Source organism: Solanum dulcamara, chromosome 9 (genome assembly GCF_947179165.1).
Source record: "Solanum dulcamara chromosome 9, daSolDulc1.2, whole genome shotgun sequence".
NCBI classification, from domain to species: Eukaryota; Viridiplantae; Streptophyta; class Magnoliopsida; order Solanales; family Solanaceae; genus Solanum; species Solanum dulcamara.
In genome coordinates this window covers 72,347,929-72,367,629 of record NC_077245.1, presented here as the reverse complement: position 1 = coordinate 72,367,629, position 19,701 = coordinate 72,347,929, and the positions used below count along the sequence as shown (strand labels likewise).

Here is a 19,701-nt window from a genome sequence, read left to right as displayed (position 1 = left end):
TAACGTTTTATCCATTATATATAAGTATGATTAAATTAATCTCTTTTTTTGTTGCAGGAAAATGTCTTCGAGCGCTTCTTCTTCGAAGGGTAAGGGTAAGGGAAAGCTGGATGAGGGTAAACAAATAAGCTTACTTATAGTGGCTAATGACGACACATCTTAGAATGCATGCATATTGTTTCTTCAAAAAGTGTGGGGTGGAGATGTGGTGCCTCATTTTTTTCAAAACAGGACTGCAACGACGTGACAATTCTTTTTTAGGATTTAAAAAAGAGAAAAGTCAATATCTAACGAATTAAAGGCACGTTAAGGCACCATTCTATTCTATATAATAAATAAATTAATTTTAAAAGGTCAACACAACCAGAGTTCGGGTAAGGGTTCAAATTATCTCAAAAGGTAGGTGTTAAGCACTTTTCGAGGTCAACAAATGTGGTTCCTGGCCGAATCTTATAAATTATGTGGGGGTTTTAAAATATAGAAAATAAAGATTTCTTATCTACTTTTTAAATTAGGGAGAGAATCTAGAAAATGATTAAACAATGATCTCATTTTATTAGTTGAAACATGTAGACAAAATAGAAGAAAATTAATTATTAATTAATCTACCCGAACAAATAATTGAACCAGTCAATTAATTTATTAGTCTATTATATAAATAGTATGACATTGAGTAGTAAAAGAAAAAGGCAATAAATTAATAAATAAGGAGAGGTGCGAAAAGAAAAAAATGAAACCACAAAGTTCATGAATTCAATTAAATAAAGTATGCTCTCAAGCTACCAGACAAAATAAAACACTTGCTTCCAACAAAATAATTAAAGTAATTGAATAAAATAAAAAAAAGGGGGGAGAAACTAGATCAAAAATTAGAAGATTAACCCGACCAAATGTATAAATACACAAGAATTCACCGTTTAGTACAGGTTTATGCATAAAAGCCACAAAATGAAGTTGGACATGAGTGTTGAGAAAAGAGAGAATGGGTTCATTCTCCTCAAAATCTGGATTTCGGTAATTGCTTTAGCTTTGTATAGTGTTAAAAGCGATCTCGAGATTGATAAACCAATATTTGAGATCAAATCAAAAATAAAGAAATCTTGTTAGTACAATATATGTCATTTTAATTTGGCGGCAAATTTAATGTAAGAGATAAATAAATAAGTCAACAATGCATGAGTTAAAGTAGAGAGAGAGGGATTGGGATATGACAAGGTTGAATACGGGCCCAATGCGGTGTTACTCCCTCTATTTTTTTTTATGATCGACTCTCTTAAACGCCTTAAGACAAGATGAAAAGAATACTTAAAAGAACTATTCAAGAGTACTAAATACAATATTTTGATAGTTAAAAGTCATGTAAAATTTAAATTATTTATACATTAAAGTTTGAATTTAGTGGAAGTATGTCGATAATATAACATAATAATAAAACTTGTCAAGCCATTGAGACTTTTAAAAAGGAGTAACGAGTTTGCTTTATTTTTATAAAACTATATGTGCGTTTCATATAAGAAGTCAGCTATAGCATGTCTGTTTTTCATCATTTCCCAAAACGTACATGACCCTACTTGGGAGACGAACCCTCTTGAGCTCTGCTTCACGCGTTGACTCCTTCACTTGCTATGGTTCAACTCCGAGTGATGTAATTCCATTGTGATATATATGCAAAAGTATTCAAAAATCGGTGAGAGCATGTTTTTCTTAAGGTTTAACTAATCAAATAAAAAAAAATTAATCAATAAATTAATAACAACTCTTCATCAAAGTAAGCACATGAAAAAAAAAGTTAAAAAAATCTTTCAGTTCTTTTCTCTTTCATTAGACTATAAGGATTAAAAACAAATTTATATCCCATCACGATATTAATATTTAATACCGCACACAACTTTTTGAAAATGATTAATGCTTACCAAAGCTTGTAACCAAAAATAAAACAAACTGACATGATCAACATATATATACCTTAAATGCATCTACTATCTACCTATTTAATTGTTAAACTTTGTTTATATGTGATTGATACCTGATAATCTCATAAATGGAGTTGTGTATAACATCACAACAATGAGAAGATTAGACGAGAGAGAAGCAGTGCAAGCAGAGAAGAAGAAGAAGCAGAAACTCAGATGAAGAAAATGATGCACAAGGAGAAAAGACCAACTACATTGTGTAGAATGTTATTAATTTTCAATCAACTTTACATGTGTGTGAGTGTGGTGTATTTTTAGATCACTTTGTAGTTAGTTTCTAATCTCAACAACCTCTAACTCTCTAACAAACTCTAACACCTCACTTAACCATGGTAGCTTGTTACCTTCCTTATGGTTAACACTCCCCCTCAAGCTCATGGTTTGATGGTTTGAACAAATTCATGACTCCAAGCTCATTCAGCAACATATTGTGTTGTGCCTTACCAAGACTCTTTGTGAGTAAATCAGCTAGTTGATCCTTAGTGTGTATGAACTCTATTTTCAACATTCCTTGATTGATTTTCTCTCTTACAAAGTGACAATCAATGTCTATGTGTTTGGTTCTTTCATGAAAGAAAGGATTAGCTGCAATCTGAATTGTTGCTTTGCTGTCACATATCAAGGTTATAGGAAGCTCAATGTGTACTTCAAGTTCTTCAAACAGTCCTACAAGCCATGTAACTTTAGCTGCACATTTGGCCATACTTCTGAACTCAGCTTCAGCTGAGCTTCTAGACACAGTCTCTTGAGTCTTCGACTTACAGATTATCAAGGCTCCACCAAACTTAATTAAATAGCCAATTACTGATCTCCTTGTCTCTAAGCATTCACCCCAATCTGAGTCATAGTAGGCAAGAAGTTTGTTAGTGTCTTCTGCTGGCATCAATAATCCAAGTCCAGGTGCTTCATTTATGTATCTAACTACTCTCAATGCTGTTTCCATGTGAGACTCTTTAGGACAGTGCATGTACTGACTTAGGACCTGAACTGAGAAGGCTAAGTCAGGTCTAGTCATGGTCAAGTATAGAAGTCTTCCTACTAATCTTTGGTATCTTCCAGGATCCTGCAACTTTTGATTTTCATGTCCCTCATTGCTTTTGATACACTCATCATATTGCACATATGTCAATTTCTAATTCTGTTCTAGAGGAGTTCCAACAAGTTGGCTCCCCCTAGACCACATTCAGCTATTAGTTCAAGAGCATATTTTCTTTGAGACATGTGAATCCCTTTGCTTGATCTAGCACATTCAATACCTAGGAAGAATTTGAGTTCTCCCAGATCCTTCATCTTGAACTGTTTTTGTAAATCTTTCCTTGTGTCACTGATGATAGAGTTACTACTACCAACACAATGAGTATATCATCCTCATCATATCTAGTGAATAATGAGTATTCATAGTGACTTTGATGGAATCCCAACTAAAGCAAAGACTGTGTTAGTTTGAAGTTCCACTGCCTTGGTGCTTGTTTGAGACCATATAGAGACTTGTGGAGTTTGCAGACTTTAGAGCTCTCCCCCTGTCTAGCAAACCCAGGAGGAATGGTCATGTACACATCTTCTAAAAGATCACCATTGAGAAAAGCATTATGAACATCCATCTGATGAATAACCCAACCCTTAGATGCGGTAAGAGCAATGATGGACCTCACAGTCACTATCTTAGTCACAGGGCTGAAAGTCTCACCATAATCAAGTCCCTCTTGTTGACTGTATCCCTTAACCACTAATCTGGCCTTGTACCTCTCCACTTCCCCTGTAGACTTGTATTTGATCTTGTAGATCCATCTACAACCAATAGGCTTCTTACCAGGTGGAAGATCTACCAGACTCCAAGTCTTGTTTTCCACCAATGCATCAATTTCCAGCTTCATTGCTTAAATCCATTGAGGGTCAATAACAGCTTCTTTATAAGAGGAAGGCTCTGAGATGGCTGAATAAGCTTTGATACATGGGGTATAAGAAGGAGAGATGTGCCTGTAGGTAACATAGTCAGACACAGGATATACAAAGGAGTGGCTTTTAGGCTGAGTGACAAAGTCCTGAAGCCAGAAAGGTAATTTGGTTGGTCTAGAAAACCTCTTGGAAGGGACAGGAACTACTGCACAAGGTGAGGGAACATTAGATGACAGAGTGGGAGAGTTAGGAGTAGGAGTAGAGGAAGGGACTACAGGTGCATATGGACTGGAGAGTGTAGTGGGGACACTTGAAGTAGGTGGATTAGCAGGTGGGATGAAGGTTAAGACTGGGAATATGGGATTGGATGAGGTGTGAAAATTGCTGAAAGGGAACAGGTCCTCTTTGAACACAACATGCCTATTAATAAAGAAGGATTTAGAATGCAAATCATATAGAAGTTACCCTTTTCATGACATAGAGTAGCCCATGAGAACAACATGTATGGCTCTAGGAGAGAACTTATCTTGGATAGTTGGACAGGTGGCATAACACAAGAAACCAAATGTTCTGATATGAGAGAGGGAGGGTGGATGCTAATATAGTAGCTCAAAGAGAGACTTAAAGGACATGAGTTTGGATGGAAGTCTATTGAGAATATAGACTACAATAGTAACACATTCTCCCCAAAACTGTAAAGGTACAAATACCTGGAACCTTAAGGCTCTTTCCATGTCTAATATAGTCCTGTGCTTGCTTTCCACCACACCATTTTGCTGGGGTGTATATACATATGTGGTTTGATGACATATCCCAAGACTTGATAACATGGACTGAAATGATGTGCTCATAAACTCAGCCCCATTATCAGTTCTAAATACTTTGACACATGTAGAAAACAAATTGTGAACTTGAGCAAAGAAATGTCTCAGCACAATTATTGTATCAGATTTAGATATGACAAGAAATAGCCAAGTGAACCTGGAGTATTCATCTACTATAGTAAAAAAGTATTTCATTCCATTATGAGTAGGCACTCTATATGGACCCCAAACATCACAATGCACTAAGTCAAAGATTGCCTTTGAAGTATGAGTGCTTACAGGAAATGAAACTTTTGTTTGTTTAGCTAATGGACACACAGTACATGTAGAGTGATCAGAGACATCTACACCAGCAAGACTAGAGGACCTCCTTATTACATCAATGGGAGCATGTCCTAACCTTCTATGCCACAGTGCAATGGAATCAGAACTGCCACACACAGTACTACATAAACTTTGAGTAGGAGTAGAATAGTTGAAGCCTTCCTTGAGGATGTAGAGTCCTTCATTTTCTCTACCAATCCCCTTGACCTGTCCACTGTAGAGATCCTGGAAAACATAAAAATCAGGGAAGAAAGCTCCATACATTAAAGTTCCTTAGTTAACTAAGACACAGATAACAAGTTGCATTTGAATTCAGGAACAAAGAGAACATATCCAACAATTTGATCCCCAAGGACTTTTGTGCTACCAACATAAGACACTGATACCGTGTTTCCTATAGGCAGATGACTTGTTTGCTGCACTAGTTTCTTCATTATGTGATGATTCTGCACTTTGAGTAACTGAAACTTGGTTAGCAAAAGAACTAGATTTAGATGTAGAACTACCTGTTTTCTTCTTGGATCTCCAGCCAACTGGATAGCCCTTGACTTTAAAACATTGTTCTTTAGTGTGACCTCTGTAACCACAAACTTCACAAGTGATAATAGACTTCTGTGACTTCTGAGGATTATATTGAGGCTCATAGTAAGTTCTACTTGGATTACCACCACCTCCACTAGGTGGATGACCAAAGTTACCACTACCAATACTATGACTATTCCCTCTTTTTTGACTGAACAAAGCAGTGCTTTTAATCAGTTTAGGATGGGATGAGCCTTCATAGCTAGTGTATGCTATGTTCCTTTGACTTTCATGATCTATGATAATAGAAAAGGCTTTATTCAAGTTTGGAATTGGTGACTGCATTAGTATTTGTCCTCTGACTGCAGAGTAAGTTTCATTCAGCCCCATTAAGAACTCTAGTAGCATTTAGTACTCATAATGATCTTGAAACTTCTTAGATTCAGGACTTGAGCAGTCTGGACAAGGCATAATTGAGTCATATTCATCCCATAGTCCTTTGAGAGTAGTGTAGTAATCTGTAACTGTCATAGTTCCCTGACTTAGACTGTGAATTTCCTTATGGAGTTGATACACATGAGCTCCATTAATTTTGTCAAATCTTTCTTTCAGATCACACCACACTTTGTGTGCATCACCACCATACACAATAGTCCCTAGTAATCCTTGTCGAACAACATTCATGATCCAAGAAAGAACTACAACATTACACTTCTCCCAAGCATCAGAGAACTCAGGTCCAAACTTAGACTTAGGAAATCTGCCATCAATAAATCTAAGCTTGCTCTTCCCTAGCAGTCCAATTCTCATGGATCTATTCCAGATTGCATAGTTCTCAGAACCTATCAGTTGAAGGGATATTAAGGAGCTACCTGGAGTATTATTTTGGTGCAAAAACATGGATGATTGTGATCAATGTTCGGAATTATGAAGTCAGATGTTACATACCTTGCTCCTGTGTTTGGATGGAGGTTTTCAGTGCCAAATGTTTCAGCTGCAACTTCACCTAAGTTCACCATTGCAATTGCTTCGAACTTGAGTGTGTTGCTGATTTGATACTTACTTGTGATTCAAACACTTTCCGAGTTTGAATCTAAGTATCTGCACTGCACAACTTTGACTACTCTATGGCTTGATCTAATTAGACTTCACCAACGCTCTGATATCATGATAATCTCATAAATGGAGTTGTGTATAACATCACAACAATGAGAAGATTAGACGAGAGAGAAGCAGTGCAAGCAGAGAAGAAGAAGAAGCGGAAACTCAGATGAAGAAGATGATGCAGAAGGAGAAAAAACCAACTACATTGTGTAGAATGTTATTAATTTTCAATCAACTTTACATGTGTGTGGGTGTGGTGTATTTATAGATCACTTTGTAGTTAGTTTCTAATCTCAACAACCTCTAACTAACTCTAACAAACTCTAACACCTCACTTAACCATGGTAGCTTGTTACCTTCCTTATGGTTAACAATACCATACCCCCATGACAACGTTTCAATAGAAGATGATCTCGGCATCACACTCTCATAGAAAATGACCTCAGCATCATAATATCCCATCGAGAATAACCTCGACGTCATAATATCTCATCAAAAATGACCTCGACATCATAATCATATCCATCCCATCACAGTGTTGTAGAACCAATGTAATCAGCATACTCACACAAGTAATGAGGAATATATCAAGTCAACAATCCGCAATCATAATCCGACTATCAAAGTATTATCAAATACGCATAGATATCAAGATCACAACATATCATACTTGAATCAATACAATAACACATATCATCTTTTATTAACCCCATCGATCAATTTAGATTGGTTCATATCGTATTTGAATCCATATCTCATCCCCGTTACTCCCTAATACATACAACAAAGGAAATTTTGGAATTTTATAAAATTCATGAAGTTTTAAGAGTTCACTTGTCTTAGCCAACCATGATCAATCAATTCACATGAGCCTTCCCCTTTCAAATATACTCTGAATCACCACAATCTAGTCAAATAGTGTTTCACAATCAAAAATCGAATCCAACGAAACTAAAAACGTGAAATTCAGAAAAAAAGAAGAAGATCAAAACGACTAAAAAATCCAATTCTGGAAGCGAGGTCTAAATCTGAAAGTTTTTGCATGGAAACGTTCCTCTAAGCATTAGGAACCTATTGGCGAAAACCAATCCAAATAGCGTTAAAACCAATTTGAAATCATCATTTTACCAAATCTCAAGTTCTTGAACAAAACCCCAAGCTTTTGGAATTGAAAACACTGATTTTGGTGCCAAAAACAAAACATATGCAATGGGTAATATCAAAATTTTAGCATAAAATCACTTACCTAGTGGTTTTCCAAGAAAATCCTTGATCAAAATCGCCTTCTCGAACTCCCAAAATCCCAAAAATGATGAAAATGGCCTATTTCACATCATTTGGGAAGGCCACTGGTTTTAGGAACAAAAATACTCTTCGCGATAGCAGTCCACTTACTCAGCGAACGTGGAGGTCAGAGTCAAGCCTCATCGCGAACGCGGTGGAGCTCCCGCGAAAGCGAAGGCCAAGCACAGTGCCTTCCGCGAACGCAGTGGAGCTTCCGCAAACGTGACCCTCCACTCCACGAATGCGAAGCACAAGAGAGATGCACCAGTTGACAGCAACCTCCAAGTCTCAAAATCTCGAAATCAACCCTCGGAATTCGTTCGAAATCTCGTGCACACAAACCTTATATGCTACCATATTAATTTAGACATTCCGGACTCAATGAAACTATCAGAATTTGAATATGACGTCTCCTTGACCCAAAATCCAAAAAGTTGCAACTAAACAACTTTAAGCCTCAAAAGACCAAAACGCCCTCGGATCTTCCGAAAATTACACAGGAACTCTTCCTAGGCCTAAAATCATCCTCCAAATCAACAGAATCATCGGAATCCAGTTCCGAGCATCCGATCACCGAATGTTGACCAAAGTCAACTCTATGGCCAAAAACTCAAAGATTTCCAATTCAACACCTCAAATCCATGATATAACCCCAAATCTATTTTCGTCAACTCTCATAGACCAAATTCAACATTTTGAAACTGATGGAGTCGATGAAATTCTGTTCTGAGTTTCGAAAATCCGGATGATCTCAAATACCACATTTAAGCAACTTAAGCTTCTAAAACTTAAAGCTTATAAAAAATCTCAACTTTTCAAGAAATTTCACGAAACCAACTTTGGATATCTATCAAGTATGATTCGGAGAAACTCTCGGAAGGGCTAAAACGGTCATTTTGCAAAAATTATCAAAAATGACCTTCAGGGTCATTACAAGCTCGAATTCGAGATTCAAGTTTGGAATACTTACTATTAACACGTTGATTAAGTAGTAGTTCAATATTTCACTAGGGTATGACATCACTTCATGAAACGAGAGAACTGTTTGTGATTATTTATTTAGTTTAAATTACCAAAATAAATAATAAAGTGATCTTGTATCAATAATGTAGAAGAAATAAATCACATTATTATAAGAGTAAACCTATATAATATATAGATAGCTCTTCACTGGTGTGCTTGATCACCTATACACAAGTACTACTTTCAAATTGGATGAGTATCAAAGATGCAGTAGACATGCATGATTATGACTTGAAAAATGTCTCCAGTTGCATGTCAGGTCCTCAAAAGATATGTATGCTTAGAAGATCGGACATGAGTAAGACAACATTTTGGAGAGTCAGAACAACAAAGTTCAGAATCATTTGAAACATATTTATTCAAAGTTTAGTTTTAATAATATTAATAGTGTTTTAGAAAGTTATTAGACATGACTCGACATATGCGTGCAATACACCTGCATACGAAAAAAGTAGTAATAAAATAAAATGAAAAAGGCTAGGAGAAAACAACATTCAAATACTTATTTATTCAATATTAATTTGATAGTTAATCTAATCTAAAGGATAACATTCCCATCATATATTTCCTTTCTTGAAAGAAGAAAATTTTTAATAGTACTATACTGACTTCTTCTTATACACCCCTCCTCCTCAAATCCACCCCTGGTGCAGAAGGAGGGGGGGGGGGGGCGGCTAGAATCAAAATTAGATAAAAAATGAAATTTTTCAACATGACTCAGTTTGCACATGCCACACGTGTTAAAAAATATATGACATAACTCTACATACACATGTGCATGTGGTTAAACTAGTAATATTGTCGCTTGAACACTTCAAAAATAGTCACACCCACATTGAATCCTTTCAAGAACGCATATCTTTTTTGAAGGATCTGAAAAACAGTCATATTTTCTTACGAATCCAAACAACATAACTTTTATCCATGGGAATTACTACCATGATTGTGGAAATAACAACTCCATATGACAGTGAAGAATACCACAAAGAATTTATGGAAGCTGGCCTTGATGAATGCTATAAGAAGCCATTAACAAAGGAGATACATCATAGACTTATTGAGAAAATTTCCAACAAAGTTTAGGAAAAAAAATAATAAAAAAAGTGATCTTTTATTATTATAGCAACACAAATGTTATGAAAAAAATCACCACATTATTTGACTAAGACCATATATAGCTCTTTAGTCATACAAAGTACACATTTGGTGAGTGTTAAAGATGTAGTAGACATGATTATGACTCTTGAAAAATGCCTCTAGGTGCATGTCAGGTCCTCAAAAAGTAGTGTATTTTTAGAGGAATCGACACGGGCACGACAACAGTTTTGGAGAGTGCGAGCAACATAGTTTAGTATCATTTGAAACATGTCGATGTACCTTTAGTATGATTTCTGAGCCAGCAAAGTTTCTAAGAACTTCTCCGCATAATCCAGGCCACACTGTGTCTTCACAACGGGTAATATTGCGGGGACATATAGATAGAATTCTGAAACTGACCCTTCGAGCTTGTCCCAACGTTTGAGTTGTTCACGTGCTGCTTTAATGGCTGCTCTTGTTGCACAATGGACCGAAGCTGCCAGAAACAGCGGTGGTTCACCAGATGCTGCAAAAAAGTAAAAATTTTATAATAAGATTCAACAGTTTGTATGAACTGAAGCAGATTCAGAATTTAAAGTTTATGTGTTCCTGCATTGAACTAAAGTTAGTATACAATAATAACAGAGTTCACTAACAACTATTTATAGATATTTTGTGGATTTTTCAATATATCTATACAAAGTCTCGATAAAAGTTATTGCGTTCCTGTAAACACATTGATTGAATTCTAGATCCTGTGAATGAATGAATATACATGTACCGTGTCGATCCAAAGTGAGATTGAATGATTCATACCATTGGTGTTTTAAGATCATTTGAAACAGGTTTGCAATATTTTACACTAAACCAAGTGAAGAACGTGTTTAAAAACTTTTCATGACGCTCACGGTTATAAAGGAACAAGCAGTGTAGTCAAAGGCGCGCTTAAGCCCTGAAGCGAGGCTCAAAACGTGTTGAGCGCTTCGCCTCGCTTTATGTGCGCTTCAGTGTCATCATCAAGGTTCTAAGGCAAACTTTTCCTTGCCAATGAGCCTGTTCTGAAGAAGTGACACTAAACAATTGATATTTTACTTTATCAAAGTTTTTTTTCAATTTCTTTGGTCATATATTTGTCATTCATGTTTATAGTTATTAGTCTTGGACTAAACATATATATTTGTATTTTTTTTGTCCCTTTGCGCCTTTTCCATTAAAGCCCACGCTTTATGTGCGCTTTTCGCCTTTGATAACACTGGGAACAAGCAAAAAACTTGGAGAACTTATTTGACACAAGGGAAAGCGAAAGGAAATGAAGAAAAGAGTTATACTTTTGGACGAGAGAACACGTTTTTCGTGATGTCCACTGCTGACGAGATGAACATTGAAATTCTGGGGTATGGTGTCAATAGTCGGGATCTTGTACGTCCAAGTGCTATTTGAGACCATTAACCCATCTTCGTTTGTAAGATATTCTTCGTGCATGAAAAGTCCGATTCCTTGTACAAAAGCCCCTTCAATCTGCAGCAAGGAAAAGAAAAACAATCACCACAATTATGAACAATCTTATAATCAAGAATCAGATAGTTCTGGAGTTTGAATAACAGTTCGAGTGCATGATGCATCTCTTAATCATATAAGCAAATTCTAGTTACAAAATCTAAAATCTGCGATGAAGGGAAGAACCTGTCCCAAATCAACAGCTGGATTCAAGCTCTGTCCACAGTCGTAAATAATATCCGACTGCAAAATGGTAGTCTCTCCAGTCAGAACATCTACCTCCACCTGCAAAAAGAGTTCTATTGTTAGTTATCCATATGAAGATATATTGGCTGCAAAATGGTCCACAATTGGAGTTTCCTGCCAAGTGTTGTGTACTCGTATATATTGCAAATTGACAAACATTTCATACGATTAAATTTCAAGGTATCTTGGTGGTGAAATGGTAGACACACGAAACTCAAAATCTCATGCTTAATAGCATGGAGGTTCAAGTCCTCTTCAACGCATAATATAGGAGCATTCTCAATAAGAGAGCTTGATCAGATCAGTATTGATCTTCCGATATACTGATTCGATCCAAGCTCTTGGAATTGGAATAAATTCATCACCAGATCGCAAAATCTTGGTGATCTTCTCTATAAAATGATAGGGGAATCCACGTTAAAGTAGCAGACTGAGGCAGGGCACAAGAAAATCTGACAGGAGCAACAAGTTTACCTCACTGACAGCAGCGCCGAAGGTCAAATATCTCAAGGATTCTGGCACATAATAAGAATTTGCTGCTAAGTTTATTGATTGCATTTGTGCCTGCAAAAGAAGAAAAAATGATTCCAAAATATGACTTCACAGTATTTTGTCTTCATGACTAATTCAAATTTAGCATCTTTGGCATCACAAGTTCTGTTTGGACGGGACGAAATGTTTATAAGAACAAGGTAATCATTGATGATAAGGCATCTCTTGCAACGAGAACATCTTAAGAATACAAATTCACTGTGATTTCAAAAACCAATCCAGAAAACCGAAAATGACTGACCGTGAGAAGTGTGACTTGCAGTGTTGAAATGTCGAAAACAAACCTGGAGAATCAGTGTTGGCCAATCAACAGAACCATTATTTTCCTGCAACTGTTTCTTCAGAGGGCTCAGTCTTTCAACCAAGACATTACAGCAAAGTCTAACAGCTGCACAGCTTGATTCCGATGTAGTGCTTCCAGCCGTTAACCCACCTTGCACTACGCTTAAGGTGTCTGCTTGTATGACTCGTACTTTCTCCACAAGGTCTTCGGCCCAACTACTTTCGATTAAACCGAGAGCATAGGCAGTCATCTGTCTAACCTTTGTCCATAGCCCTTGGCCAACTTCAACCCCTCCAACCTCCACAACAATTGATCCATCTTGCAGAATACTGACTTTTCCTGGGGTCGGTCGTTGCGTAGCATTGTACACAACTGGCACTCGAGAAATGCCCCTTTTCTTCCATGTGTTTTTATGGTTGAACTGTTCTATCATCTTGCTTCGTTGGAAAAAGCTCGACGACACTGCCAACTTATCCATGATACTAGGCAATGTATATTCTCCTTCTGCTACAATGTTATCATAAAATAAATTAAGGCTTTCAAATGTATGAACATTTTTATTTCTGACCAAGTCCACCTCCATAGACAGTAAACTTGCGACGTGCTCTATTATAGCTTCGGCAATATAAGATCCTTGCACCTCCCCAGGGCCCCGCATGATCGTTTTGCTGGTGAGATTTGTCTTACATAGTTTTATATCAAAAGATAAGGCACCCCAATCATATTTTTTTAGTGTGTTAATCAGATATGATGGTATGATGGGGCTCATATCATCTGTGATCCCAGCATTTATCAATATATCAAGATATAATGCTGTGATCTTTCCACTCGACTTGAAACCTACACTGTATGTTACTTTCATCGGGTGTCGTCCTCCTGTCATTATCATGTCACTGTTCCGGTTGACATATATCCTGACAGGTCTTCTTAACTTGTATGCTGCTAGTGCACAAGCTGTGGAAACCTAAATTTATACATAAACTTTAACATTGGTGTCAGAGAATTGTTATTATTACTATTTCTTTTTCAAATACTCACAGGCATTGCTTTGACAAACTTGCCCCCAAAGGCACCTCCAAGCCTTCTTGTAATTACGCGGATGTTGTGTTCGGGAACACCAAGACAACTGGCAATCACACTCTGTGCGTTCTCAGGGGCTTGGCTTGAAGTATAAACAACCATGCAGTTGTCTTCATCTGGAATTGCGAGGGCAGTCTGTGTCTCCATATAAAAATGGTACTCGGAACCGAGTCTTAGCTGGAAAATTATAATTAAAAGAGACAATAAGTAATATGTTTGAACTTTTAGCAATACATTACCATCCAGGAATCAAATTTAAGGAAACCATTGAAACAATGCTATGTTCTCAGTCTCTTCAAAAATGCTACCAGGTGCGTGCCGAATCCTCCAAAAGTAGTGCATTTCGGAGGATTCAATATGGGTACGACAATATTTTTGGAGAATCCGAGAAACACAAAACAAATGTGAACAGTAGAGAAAACAAAAGTACCTCAGCAGAGATAATTTTTTGATCAGCTTCAGCCATTCCTTTTGAGAAATCACCAACCTGTTCTGGATAAAAAGATGAAGGGATTTGGATAAAGCTAGATTTCTCAACAGCTTCCTCAACAGTTAAAATGGCCGAATCTATATTTGTAGTGTCGTATTCAACAAGGGCCATTCTTGCAGCCACATCAGCAGACCTCTGACTGTCAGCAACCTATAGTGTTTCAACAACACAAGGAAAAAAGTTCAAATTTCTTTGGATTAAAGTGTATGAGAAATTAATGTTTCATAAAACCAATCTCAGCAGAAGGAAACTTGAAGTGCTCACCACAAATGCAATTCTGTCGCCAGCACATCGGGAGAGATCATCTGCAAATAAGGGCTCGGAGCCAAACGGTGTAACAGCTCCTGCATTTGCTCCTCCTGTTGGAATATCTTTATAAGTAATTATGGTGGTGACTCCATCTGTTAATTGATTAGGCTCGAGCTGAATTCCTTTGACACCAGCTAATGGTTTTGTACTGTAGATAAAGGCTCCATGCAAGCAGTTTGGTGGTGAAGGAATGTCATCTACATAAACAGCTTCACCTGAAAAATATTACATAAACCAGCACACCTGAAGTTCGGAATGTTGCAGATACAGATAAACTATTTTGTCTTAAAAAAATAAAACATGGCAAGAGGAATACATGACAATAAGGACAACAAAAAAGGACAAGAATGACCAATTGGTCTAGAAATATACTGAACGGAAGCTCAAGCCTTGTCTCCAATGGAAAATAAGTGACTAGGGAGGCCAGAGGAGGAAAAACTAATGAGGAAATTTATAACCAAAATACAATTTAAGTTCTGCTGAATATGCATTAACACCAAAGAATGGTAAAAATGAGACTATAGTTGTACGAGAGGCGTCGAATGAATCCCAACACAATGTTTCCTCGATCTCATATCTCCTAGAAAAGATTTTTCCTCCTGTATTTGCTGTTTACTTTAATTGTGTATTTTCACTTTAAAGATCAGTTATCAGTTTCAATATAACTACGTTGCTCAGACCCTCCAAAAATGTTTTCCACCCCTTTCAGATCTGAAACGTACCTGTCAACATTTTTGAAGAGTCCAAACAACATAGATGCCTTAAATGTCAAAAAGCCAGTAGTCAAGGCCAGGAAATACTGGTATGAAATTTTGGACTTAACATGCACAAGATGACATAAAATATTAAAAGGCGATAACAAACCAGAAGCTTGCATGGCAGCTCCGATCTTCTTCAACGGTTCACCTACTGGAGAGTACTCCGTACTAAACTCCACAATCTGCTTAGAAGAAGATAGTAGTGTTTGTTCTCTCCCCTGACTAATGCAACCATCAGTACTAATTTCCGAAACTTCGTCAGCTGAGATGGCATTAATTCCATCAAGTAAACCACGAGAAATAGAAGAATGAACATCAGTTAAGGGATAAAGAAACTCAAAAACATAACTGACGGCCAAGCTTGATCTGTACTCAGGGTGTAAAGTGCCATCTTCCGGTACCACCTCTAGTTTGACTAATTTAAGTGCTTCATACAAAACATGTACGCTTAACATTTTCCCAGCTAGACATTCTTCTACCTTTTTAGCCCTTATTGCATGTTTTGTTCCATAAGCACCAAACGCCAAATGGATATTGTTTATCAGGACGCCATTCTTGGAGTGAGAAACATCAGCCTGGAACGCAGCATTTACATATGCTAATGCATTCCCGTAAGGTCGTGGAGCAGCTCGATAAGTTTCAAACAAAAATCTAGAATGAGTTTGGAGAGAACTTTGATCATTCTTGAATGGGATGCAAACACTTAGAAGAACAGTTCTTGAGTCCAGCGGTGGTCTCGATAATAACTCCTCCCATGTGAGGTTTTCAAGTCCATGACTGGTCATCAAGCTAACAGTAGCACAAAGCCCGAGAAGTAATGTAGCGATATCCGAAGGAAAACCATTCTTCTGTGACATAACCAAATTTCCTCCCACACTAGCAGAGTTTCTGACAAATGGTGAAGCAATCTTCTCCATGTGGTCAGCCAATTTTTGGGACACCAACTTCCCATATGAACCAAAATTGATATTACTTTCCTCTTTCAAGACAGAAATGAATTTAGAGATAGTCACAGTTGCTCCGACTTCAATACCCATCTGATCTCTTTTGATGATTGAGAGTTCAGGAATGTGCCTGAGATCAACATAATGATCATATCTCTGAGTTTCCTTATAATAACCTGTGCCTGTATTTCCAACGACGAGTTTAAAGCTCGCACCATTTACCGTCACATTGAAGTTCAACAAGCTCCATAGCTCCTTAATGGAAACAGGACTGTACCAAGGGTACCTTGAGGAGTCCAAATTCGTGTCGGATTCACTTTTCAAGAACTCGGGATATGTACTGAAATTCTTGGTTGGATCATAGGGAGGTAATTTACTTATTTTCATTTCCTTGGAATCTCCCTTTTTCCAAAAAGAATTGAACCCCAAATCCTCTATATCAATATCAGCAGCAAAAGTCTTGCAGGCATCAGCAATGGGCCGGTAGCCAGTGCACCGACAAAGGTTTCCCGCTATGGCCTTTTCAGCTTCAGATGAAGTAAGCCTAGAGAATCCTGGTGGAGGATCGGGTTTGTCTCCTTTATCGGCGTTGACAAGAGCTGAGAAAAGTGACATGCACAGGCCAGGAGTGCAAAAGCCGCATTGAGAAGCATAGAAACCAGCAAACCTTTCATGAATAGAGTGAAAACCATCTCTGGTGTTCCCAAGGCCTTCACTTGTAGTAATTGAACAACCATTTAAACTGCAAAGAAGTGTAAGGCACGAACTCACGCTAAAATCTTCCACCTTTTTAAGCTTCGGATCATACTTTGAGATCAGAACAACACAAGCCCCACAACCACCTGTAACAATACAAATAAGTTATGCTCCTTCTGAACCCAAAATTGTGCATTTGTTACCCAAATACTTAATCAGATTATAGACGGACGACGAAGAGATATACCCCTCTAAAAGACTAATGAAGCAATATCTCATAGTCTACAGCAAACCAGGAATATGATATCTCATTTAACATGTATTTAGCATTGAAAAACTATAAAAGCTAGTCATTTTACTTAATTGTACCACAAAAGTAATACTACACTCGGAAGCAGCAGAAGTTAGCTTAGTATGTAAATCAATTACATATGGTGAAACCTTAGACTCCATTTTTGCTATTGTAAAAACATGACACTTGAGCCTAACCACCATTCATTCCCCAACCAATGTGAGACTCTAACCTGCCCTAACAGCTATATTGATTAGTTGCCTTAACTCTTAAGATTCAGACTAGATGAAAAGAAAGGAAATATCGTTTAGAGAACCGCTTGTTTTAACTCCCAATTAACCAGAAGTAAAAAGAAAAGGAATTACATAAAGAAGTTCACTGTGAAACTTACTTTATACGCAAACAGAAGATAAAAGGCTTGCAACCAACAATTTAACAGAAACAATCATGTTATGTAAGATTTCATTGCCAGAAAACAATTAAGCATACAGTATCCCACTCCCAAGACTTGGAACCGAGACTACTGTTTAGGGGCGAAAGAATCTTTACCGTTCCACCACACCCTTCAATGGTCACAGAAGACTTAAAGAGTGCAGCATTTAATTATGCAGAGAAGCCAAATAGCCTCGAAGGAATTCCTAATAAGTTAACATAAGCTTTCTGAAGATGACTGGTGACTAAGAAAAGTACACTAGAATTTGTCAAATTCCATGAAAAGCACAGAAACAAAGCAAAAGGAGCATTTGCCATAAGAACACAAATTTAAGGAAATCCAAACCTTCTAACATTCCTTATGTACTAGCACCAAAAACAAACATATAGTATACACTAGGAAGGTTAAGAATCATGAGGTGCCCGGTCCAAATTTCAATGGAGTCAAAAACACTAGAATTTCTTCCTATTTCTCCAAGCCTTGACAGACAAAGTTACTCAATGTTGTGTTGGTGGGATGGTGGGAGATAACAAGGTACCCCTGAAACTAGTCGAGACGCACAAATGGGCTTGGACACCACAGTTATTAAAAAAACATATATATACATGTAACAGAGTGGTGAAAGAAAAGAGGAGTATTACCTTCACCACAACCAAGCTTAGGACTCTTGAAACAAGTCTCAGAGCGCAAGAAATGAAGCAAAGTTGTAGAAGGATCAACACATGGCAGCTCAAACCTCTCTCCATTAACTGCAAATACCAAATGCCCCTTTTTCTGCCCTTCCTCCATTAATACAATAGCCTCCTTAAAATCAAAATTCTTTGGTTAGCTCCTTAATAAAAAATCTTGTCTTTTTTCTACTTTCTAGTTGAAAAATATCAGAAGTGAAAGAAGAAACAAGAATCTTGAATTGTATTGGTTGTCCAAACAATTGACTTTTTAACACAAAGGCTTCTTGAATAAAAAATTCTTGGCTAGCTGAAATACTGAAGCTAATAACTTTGACACATACCCTTTACCAAAAATCTAGTCTTTTTTAACTTTTTTTTATTTACTGAGCTGAAAAATTACCAGAACTAGAAAAAAAAAACAAGAACCTTAAATTGGATGTCCAAAAACTTGACTTTTTAACACAAAAGCTTCTTGAACCAACATTCTTGGCTAGCTGAAGCAATGACACATACCCTTTATCACAAATCTTGTCTTTTCAACTTCTTTCTACTTAGTGAGCTGAAAATTACCAAAACTGGAAAAACAAATAATCTTGAATTGGGTATCCAAAAGCTTGACTTTTTAACACAAAAGCCTCTTAAATCAAGATTCTTGGATAGCTGAAACACTGAAGCAGTTAACTTTGGCACATACTCTTTCTGAAAAATCTTGTCTTTTTCAAAAACAATTCTACATACTGAGATGAAAAATTACCAGCACTGAAAAAAAAAACAAGAATCTTGAATTGGGTGTCCAAAAACATGACCTTTTTAAACACAAAAGTTTCTTAAATCAAGATTCTTATCTAGAAAACACTGAAGCAGTTAACTTTGCCACATACCCTTTATCAAAAATCTCGTCTTTTTCAACTTTTTTCTACATACTGAGCTGAAAAATTACCAGAACTGAATAAAAAAAAGAATCTTGAATTGGGTATCCAAAAGCTTCTTAAAATCAAGATTCTTGGATAGGTGAAACACTGAAGCAATTAACTTTGACACATACCCTTTATCAAAAATCTCATCTTTTTCAACTTTTTTTCTACCTACTTAGCTGAAAAATAACACAAAAGTTTTATGCGGGGAAGTTCAATTATTTTATGCATGATGTTTTCTACAAGTTCTAATCATGATGATTGAGAAAGATTTAATCAATTTAAACCACTCACGTTATAAATATAATCATAATTATATGTTGGTCAAAGACTTGTCATTATCATAATATATAAAAGGTGATTACTGTTTGGGAGGAAGCACCGTAGCTAAAGTTTGATATGAAAATTAATATGAAAATAAATTGAATACAAGAATTTTACGTGGAAACCCCTCTAACAGATAGAAGGAAAAAATCACGGGATAGAAGCATATCACTATTTATATATGG

The 19,701-nt window shown here is 36.8% G+C and overlaps 1 protein-coding gene across 7 annotated transcripts; it reads right to left on the bottom strand.

The window, feature by feature from the left end:
• Positions 1-9,964: 9,964 nt before the first annotated feature.
• LOC129903295 (abscisic-aldehyde oxidase-like) lies at positions 9,965-19,398 on the bottom strand. 7 transcript variants are annotated; one of them, XM_055978809.1, is made up of 11 exons: positions 19,324-19,398; positions 18,249-18,411; positions 15,349-17,028; positions 14,440-14,699; positions 14,116-14,325; positions 13,644-13,862; positions 12,607-13,569; positions 12,245-12,334; positions 11,711-11,809; positions 11,356-11,545; positions 9,965-10,553 (listed from the first exon to the last, which is right to left on the bottom strand). In XM_055978809.1, exons 2-11 carry the CDS (start codon positions 18,394-18,396, stop codon positions 10,330-10,332), a joined length of 4,083 nt encoding a protein of 1,360 aa, XP_055834784.1. In that variant the 5' UTR covers positions 18,397-18,411; positions 19,324-19,398; the 3' UTR covers positions 9,965-10,329. The 7 variants fall into 7 exon arrangements, with proteins under 7 accessions (XP_055834784.1, XP_055834780.1, XP_055834781.1 ...); XM_055978805.1 differs by having other exon boundaries at positions 19,160-19,386; XM_055978806.1 differs by having other exon boundaries at positions 18,249-18,408; positions 19,160-19,382.
• Between the last annotated feature and the right edge of the window lie 303 nt (positions 19,399-19,701).

Bases quoted from the DNA above. Each gene is read 5' to 3' on its own strand.
- LOC129903295 (XM_055978809.1), bottom strand. From the start codon at position 18,396: ATGGAGGAAGGGCAGAAAAAGGGGCATTTGGTATTTGCAGTTAATGGA. The intron at 17,029-18,248 runs GTAATACTCCTC...GTATTGTTACAG, and splicing joins TAAGCTTGGTTGTGGTGAAG to GTGGTTGTGGGGCTTGTGTT. The intron at 11,810-12,244 runs GTAAACTTGTTG...CTCTTTTTGCAG, and splicing joins TCGGCGCTGCTGTCAGTGAG to GTGGAGGTAGATGTTCTGAC.